This window comes from Brassica oleracea, chromosome C4 (assembly GCF_000695525.1).
Source record: "Brassica oleracea var. oleracea cultivar TO1000 chromosome C4, BOL, whole genome shotgun sequence".
Taxonomy (NCBI): domain Eukaryota; kingdom Viridiplantae; phylum Streptophyta; class Magnoliopsida; order Brassicales; family Brassicaceae; genus Brassica; species Brassica oleracea.
The window spans coordinates 53,574,342-53,581,718 of record NC_027751.1 but is presented as its reverse complement, the minus strand read 5'-3'; the positions used below and the strand labels follow the sequence as shown (position 1 = coordinate 53,581,718).

Below are 7,377 nucleotides of genomic sequence, written 5' to 3'. Positions count from 1 at the left end.
AAAAAAAAAAAAAGCTTATATGTTTTTAAATGGGAAATGATATGATAAACTGCACCTTGGAGAGGGTAGGTTTCGTTGCCAGATTTACAGAAGATGAGACCTTCGATGGCGATTTCAGTGTTTGGTTTTGGCAAGTATGGAGTCTTAACCGGAGATGTGAAGGTGGCGGGCGGGACGTAAGGTTGTGAAGGAGTGTGCGTGGTTGGTGGTGGCACGTAATAATCAGAAGTGGCCACAACCATCACCAGCGCAAGAAGGAGGAGGAAGGAAGCGCCGGTGCCTGAGGATGTCATTATCAAAAGCTTTTCTTGATTCGGGCGTTGTTTCGTTGGTAAAGGTTTTGATCTCAAGACATGACGTTAAATATATAGAACAAATGTGACAGAAATATTTTTAAAATTAGTATAAGATACGTGTCCATTAGAGGCTGAAGGGAAGAGACTTGATTGGGTGCACGTTTAAATTTGTGTCAACATAGTACTATTCCGGTGTGTGTTGAAGGCTTAAAAAAGTGTTATATAATTATGTGATGATTTTAGAATCTTTTAGTCGGAAATATGCCATGTAATAACATCTTCATAACGGATATCCGAAAAGGAAGATATCTAAAAAATATGTAGATATTTGCGGATATTTACGAATACTAACGGATATATCCATCAGTTTTACTTACTATAAATAATCTAAAAAAATGAAATAAATTTGTTTTTCAAAATATTTTTACATGATATATAAAATAAAAAATAAAAGAAGCACTGAAACTATATGTTTGTAAATTTAAAAGGTTAGTTTTAAGAAAGACAAACTTAAGAAAAAGTTATAGAGATCATAAAAATTTTCTTTTCTTTTTTGATTTAATAAATCATATGTTAAAAACAATTATATAAACTCATACATTTAAAAATGTACATTCAATCAATATATATATATATATATATATATATATGTGTGTGTGTTTATATATATGTCGGAGCGGATCAGATATCCGCTTATTAAAATTTTAATATTTGTGATTTACTTCATTTTTAACGAATATTGATTTTTGCTATTTGATCTGTTCCGAAACTTTGTGGATATCCGGATTTTTTGGATCAAATCGAACCAAATAATAGACCAAATCAAATTTAAGGGATAAAATGTCATTCTCTTTCTCCGTGCATTAGTTTGATTTTGTAATGAGATCTCCGATCATAATGGGCTATTAATGTCGATTTTTGTTTGTTAGTCAGCCCAATTTATATAATCAACAGCCGGACGATCAATTGGGCTACTGTGGGATTGAGCATTTTGCGGATTTTAAATTTTTTTTGGAAAACTAATGTTGTCTTTAATTTGATTTGTACTAAAAAAACTCAAGAAATAAAAACTCAAAAAAAAAAAAGTTCTAGAAGAACTTGGTAGTCAAGCAAAAAACTGCAACAGTGTAAAGCCTTCCTCTGACTTGTCTCTCTCTATAAAAGGGCCAATTACCTCTTAGCAAGGAATCATTAGTCTTTTCTGTTCCAAAGAAAAACCTTGAATCATCTTTTTCCTATAAACCCTATAATAAGCAAGTTCTCTTTTTTTATTTTTTTTTGGTTTCCCTAGAAAGAAGTTAATTCTCTGTTGAGATATACGTTACCCATTTCAAGAAGAAGTATGTGTGGAGGTGCCGTCATTTCTGATTTCATCTGGTCATTGAGACGACCTTCGTTTGCTGAGCCAGATCCGAGTCAACTCGGCTACGAAGGCTGTGTCTCCATCGAGAAGCGTGTCTGCTCAGGCTCAGGTACACTCCCATTTTTTTTCCGTAAATAACTCAACTCTCTCTCATGAGTGGCTGGGTAATTTACTTTTATGTCGACCTGAACTGAACAGGAAAAGATGGGACTGAGAAGAAGAAAGAAGGCAAGAATAAGAGAGAGAGGAAGAATATGTACAGAGGGATAAGGCAGAGGCCATGGGGCAAATGGGCGGCTGAGATTCGTGACCCGAGGAAAGGTGTTCGTGTCTGGCTTGGCACTTTCAAAACCGCCGAGGAAGCTGCTCGAGCCTACGACTCTGCAGCCATTCGAATCCGTGGCGGCAAAGCCAAACTCAATTTCCCAAACGACGATTCCACCAGAAGAAACTGCATCATCAAGAAGAATAAAGAGGTATGTGGTGATCATTTGATGAATACTTGCGATCAATCTCCTCCTCTTTCTCCACTGCCTCCTCCTCCTAAAGACGACAAGGAAAACCAAGAAGTCAAACAGTTGTCGGAGGAGCTGATGGCGTTCGAGGATTACATGGGATTCTATCAGATTCCTTATCTCGACGGCCAGTCTGCGACGGAAGATGTTCCTCAGCAAATAAGCCTCATTGGTAATCTCTGGAGCTTCCAAGACAACGTCTAAGAATTTATTTTCCCGGTTTATTATTCCTTTCGAATTCCGCTGGTTTGCTCATCCAATCATTTGTTTCTTTGTTATTTCCTTGTTGTTTTATATTCACATTTCAAGTGTAATAAATTAACAGTTAAATGTTACTTTGTTTCTATCTTAAATGTAAAGCTTCGATTCACTTTCAACCAAATAAATTCTAGTTTCAAAACATTATACCTCCTCTGTACGTGACCACTATTTGTTCTGAAGATAAAAGTTGGCAAATGATAATATTAAAGATAAACTCCGACAATAAAGTTATTGTCTCGGAGAAAAACTGCGGTGACGGCGGCTGCTGAATCTGTTGGCCTCTCTGGCGTGCCGAACATGGTTTTCATTTCAACGGTTCAAAGGCGTCTGACCCCGTTTTGCCACGTCCTCACTTCTGTTCCGTAAAAGGCCCAGCAAAGAAAGAGTCAACAAAGTTTATTCTTTACAGCCCAAAGACTACTAATATACAATTTAAGAAAGGATTATAGTCAAAGGATCTACAAGTCCCAACCAACTGGCTATGATCATTTTCAGGCCAACAGGGTTGAGAAATAACTTGTTTTGATTAAAACACACACCAAAAGCAAATGTACGTATCTTGTTCGTTACTCTTATTCAACATAAATAATTGGATACAAAGAGAGACAACTCTCCAAAATCTGAGGAACAACGTTGCCCTCCTCCCAAGAATATTAAAATTTATAGTTTCTTTCAGGATTTTATCATTTATTACTGGTCAATGAAACTTTGGCTCAAAAAAACAACAACACATATCAATCAGAGGGACCGATCATCTTCTCGGGAACAACAAGCGTATCAAACTCTTCTGCCGTTAGAACACCCAACTTCAGAGCCGCTTCCTGTACAATCAAATTTATAAACTCTCAGATTTCACAGACTGAAACAGACAAGGACATGTTCAGGGTCATTGATTTATGTTCTGCCCTTGAATATCCAAAAAAAAATCCAAAATATATACTGCTAACATACTGATACATCTCTTGTAGCTTTATCACTTTTCAAGTATGTTTGAATTCAGGATGAAGAAGGATAAAGAGTTTCTTGTGTTTACACCTTCAATGTAGATCCTTCTTTGTGAGCTTTCTTGGCAACTGCTGCAGCATTGTCATATCCGATTTTCTGGTAAAATGAGACAACGAATTCGTAAACTTAGCATACATGTAACTTCATTTGTAATCCTAGTGGGAAAATGGATGACGTAAAGGCAGATTTTAATATCTGGAGACTTACCGGATTCAATGATGTCACAAGCATAAGGGACTACACAGAAATACATACCAAGAAGAAAAAAAATTAGTTCCCGCCCGTGATCATAAATTCACACCATGTGGTTACTACTATTAAGACCGGCAAATGAAGGAGAAGAAAAGCTTACCTCATGCAACAGCTTTGAGATCCGTTCTCTGTTGGCCTCAATTCCCCTCACACAGTTTTTCTCAAACGAAGCCGAAGCATCTGCTACCAATCTAATGGACTGTCAAAGGGGCGAGATCCAAAGGTTCAGATTGACAATATTTTATATACAATAAAACAAAATAGATCCACAACGGAAAGAGCTTAACGTACATGCAAAAGAGCGCTTGCGATCACTGGCTTAAATACATTCAATTCGAAATGACCATTTGACCCACCAACTGTCACAGCTACATGGTTGCCCATAACCTTCAATTTTGTAAAATGCAGCTCAAAAGAGTTAGGAAAGAACTTAGATCTCTATATAAGTAAGCATGTACTGATGAACAGAACTTACCTGAGCACAAACCATAGTCAAGGCCTCACACTGTGTAGGATTCACCTTCCCCTGAGAGAGAGAGAAAAAGAGATTCAAAATCATTTGAGTCAAAAGTAATGAAAACGATAGAAGAACAAATTTGGAAAACTGCATTCATACAGGCATGATGCTGCTTCCTGGCTCGTTTTCAGGCAGAACAAGTTCACCAAGACCACATCTTGGGCCACTATACGAAAACATGTTTAACCCATAAGAACATATAGTAAAAAATATTTTTAAGAAAAACGAGTGTATACATACATACCTTCCAAGAAAACGTATATCATTGGCGATCTTCATCAACGATGTGGCGATTGTGTTAAGTGACCCACTGGTTTCAACACAAGCATCGTGTGCAGCCTGGAAAAAGCAGAATAATTAAGCAACTGATTTCATATATCAACCATTCAAAAGCATCTTATCTCGTTCAGAGGCTAACCAGAGCTTCAAACTTGTTTTCTGCAGTGACAAACGGCAAATTTGTTTCTTCGGCAACTGCAGCAGCTATCTTTACGTCAAACCTATACAGATATTACCAACAGTTAGACTAAGAGGAGATGAACATGGGATGTGATAAAGTTAGAAACGAGATATACCCTTTCTTGGTGTTTAATCCTGTTCCAACAGCAGTTCCACCTTGTGCAAGCTGGCCAAACATTTCTACAAATTAGAGATCAGTTTAAAATAGGACAAGTACAGGAAAGATATCCTCCAAAGATATCATTTTGCCAAACCTGATAGAGGCGGGGTAGAGTGCATGTGACCCTATGAAGCCCATACTTAACCTGCGATCATGCGATTCAAAATTTGAAATTGCATGTCATTTTGTCTTTTACAAGACAAACACAAATTTTCTGAAGAAACAGCATACTTGAGTAGCATAGCCACCGAATTCTTGTCCTAGCGTCAAAGGAGTGGCATCTTGAGTGTGAGTTCTTCCAATTTTCACAATATCTTTGAAGTCGAAGGACTGCCATAACAAGATAAGTTTGAGAAAATTAACAAACGCAACAGATATGTGAAGAGGACTACTACTACACATATGTCTAGAAAAGCTGGATTGATTAACAACGTGTCAAAGTTAAAAGATGTTCCTTAAAAATAATGGCAACATTTAGAAAGCAACTATCAGATACAAAGAAATAAAACCACACTGAACTGAGGTCAGAAGTAATTTATGATACTATTTAGTGCAAGTATCATGTTGAAATTAAGCGAGTAGAAGAGAAGAGAGGAGAGACCTTAGAGTGGAGAGTGGAATGCAAAGTTTTCAAACTAGGGATGAGCCTTGAATTAATCTCGGTTGCAGCTGCAATGTGCATGACCTAGACAAAACCAAAACAAAATGAGCGACAGTAGGAACAACAAACAGCGCAAGCAATTGAAAGGGAAAGCTTACAGTAGGGAAAGTGTCGTTAGAGGATTGAGATCTGTTGACATGGTCATTAGGGTGGACACATTTTTCACCACGTTTGCGACCAAGAATCTCAGCTGCTCTGTTAGCAATGACCTAAAAGAGAAAATCATAAACACAACAATACAATGAGAGATGCTAAGAAACATATATATATAGATGTGGCAAGAGAGAAAGTGACCTCATTAGCATTCATGTTACTCTGAGTGCCACTACCAGTTTGCCAAACAACAAGGGGGAAATGATGATTGAGCTTTCCCTCAGCAACTTCCTGAGCAGCTTCCATAATCGCTTTCCCAATCGTTGGATCAAGTCCATACTCCATGTTAACCTAAAATCACTCAGCTCATTAGTCATCACTCATCACCCAAAGCAATTAGATGCAAAAACCTATAATAGGTTGGTTACCTTAGCAGCGCACTTCTTCAAGACGCCAAAAGCGCGGACGATAGGCTCGGGCATTCGCTCGCGCTCGCCACCGATCTCGAAGTTCTGCAGCGATCTCTGCGTCTGGGCTCCCCACAATCTGCATCATCAATTAACACTGAACTAAGCAAAGTCTATGTGTCAAAATTAGATGAGAGAGAGAGAGAGAGAGAGATCCCCAACTTATCGGAAGGAACTTGGATCGGCCCGAAGGTGTCCCTCTCCTCCCTAAATGACGACGTTGAATACGATCTCATAGCACGCAGCGCTGTTCCGCTGGAGAGACGCCGTGACGCCACGTAAATCGCCATGGGGGGGGGACGAAGGTGGAGGAGAGTTTCGAAATGACGACGAGGTTGCTGAGAAAAATATAGGGCAAACTCAAAAACACTTTTTATAAATAATAAAACGATTCAACTCAACTTGATTGGTCGATTTTTTTTTTTTTTCCCTTCTGGTCAATGGTAAATGATTTTATCATTTTACAGCAGTGTATACATATTTTCTATTTTTTAAAACTTTTTGTTTCGAGTGGAAGATGATCAGATAATAGTATCCTAGCCAATGTTGGTAACAAAAAACGATCAAGCAAATATTATTACATACAAAATCTTTCTAATTTTTGTCGCGTCATCATCATCATAAGAGAAAAACAATCTAAAATACAGAGCTTTGCTCGGAAGGTAAGAGAGTTACCAGGAAACGATGAACCATTTCGAAGCTAGTGAATGTGATAGCTGCAGCAGGAGTAGGGAGATTAGTGACACATCCTCTTTAAAAAAACCCCGAGTATCGTTTCTCACTCTTGAAGCCTTGCTCGCACAACCTCGTGCGGATAGGTTAATGTGAAAGCAAATTGAAGAGGCAACTGCTACATCACGAGCATTCAGATCATCCACTGATTTATCACCTGGATGGCAACGTGACTAATACCAGCTAGTGCAGGCACAAGTCCACTGTACACCCGCTCTCATTCCTTGTGTCTGGTGGAGGATTCAAAGACAACAGATTATCTTATTGTTAAGCAGGGCAGGGTAAATACTTAACGTTCCTTCTTTGATTGCATAAATCAAAGCCAAGAAGAAGAAAAAGGGACCTGAAGACGAGTCTTGACAACCCAAAGAGGATGATTAGTGGCAATGGTGGTTGCAGCTCCAGCACCAGATGCAGCCATTACGTTAGCACCAACCCCGCTGAGTTTGTGATCCTCATCTAATGCATGTGAGAAGATTAACTCCCATTGTTTGTTTAAGAACACAGGAAGCAAAAACAAAGAAAAGACTAACCATTTGAAATTAAAAAGCTCTTGAGTTGGTCCTACATTGTGAAATAAACCTGCCAAAAAAAAA

At 38.3% G+C, this 7,377-nt stretch overlaps 3 protein-coding genes across 3 annotated transcripts in view; 1 reads left to right on the top strand and 2 right to left on the bottom strand.

Moving 5' to 3' along the window:
• Nucleotides 1–312, bottom strand: part of LOC106341420 (proline-rich protein 3) — a 930-nt gene extending 618 nt beyond the window's left edge. Inside the window, exon 1 of the mRNA XM_013780186.1 lies at nt 56–312. Within this exon, the coding sequence (XP_013635640.1) occupies nt 56–293 (238 nt within the window). The 5' untranslated portion in view covers nt 294–312. The remainder of the gene's footprint in view (nt 1–55) is intronic.
• A 1,175-nt stretch (nt 313–1,487) lies between these two features.
• Nucleotides 1,488–2,544, top strand: LOC106340244 (ethylene-responsive transcription factor ERF071). The gene is made up of 2 exons (XM_013779125.1): nt 1,488–1,768; nt 1,858–2,544. The coding sequence occupies exons 1-2, from the start codon at nt 1,639–1,641 to the stop codon at nt 2,376–2,378; spliced, it is 651 nt and encodes a 216-aa protein (XP_013634579.1). The 5' UTR covers nt 1,488–1,638; the 3' UTR covers nt 2,379–2,544.
• A 434-nt stretch (nt 2,545–2,978) lies between these two features.
• On the bottom strand, nt 2,979–6,757 carry LOC106336855 (fumarate hydratase 1, mitochondrial-like). Its single transcript, XM_013775811.1, has 18 exons — nt 6,725–6,757; nt 6,212–6,387; nt 6,011–6,128; nt 5,784–5,933; nt 5,588–5,698; nt 5,430–5,513; nt 5,060–5,158; nt 4,923–4,973; nt 4,785–4,834; nt 4,628–4,709; nt 4,454–4,548; nt 4,309–4,375; nt 4,168–4,218; nt 3,984–4,079; nt 3,793–3,891; nt 3,648–3,677; nt 3,471–3,536; nt 2,979–3,256 (listed from the first exon to the last, which is right to left on the bottom strand). Exons 1-18 carry the CDS (start codon nt 6,740–6,742, stop codon nt 3,170–3,172), a joined length of 1,530 nt encoding a protein of 509 aa, XP_013631265.1. The 5' UTR covers nt 6,743–6,757; the 3' UTR covers nt 2,979–3,169.
• Nucleotides 6,758–7,377: the final 620 nt, after the last annotated feature.

Coding starts and splice junctions, on each gene's coding strand:
- LOC106336855 (XM_013775811.1), bottom strand. Junction 5,699..5,783: donor GTAACATGAATGCTAATGAG/GTCACTTTCTCT, acceptor TTTCTCTTTTAG/GTCATTGCTAACAGAGCAGC. Junction 4,549..4,627: donor AAAACAAGTTTGAAGCTCTG/GTTAGCCTCTGA, acceptor TGCTTTTTCCAG/GCTGCACACGATGCTTGTGT.
- LOC106340244 (XM_013779125.1), top strand. CDS start 1,639: ATGTGTGGAGGTGCCGTCATTTCTGATTTCATCTGGTCATTGAGACGA. Junction 1,769..1,857: donor GCGTGTCTGCTCAGGCTCAG/GTACACTCCCAT, acceptor TGAACTGAACAG/GAAAAGATGGGACTGAGAAG.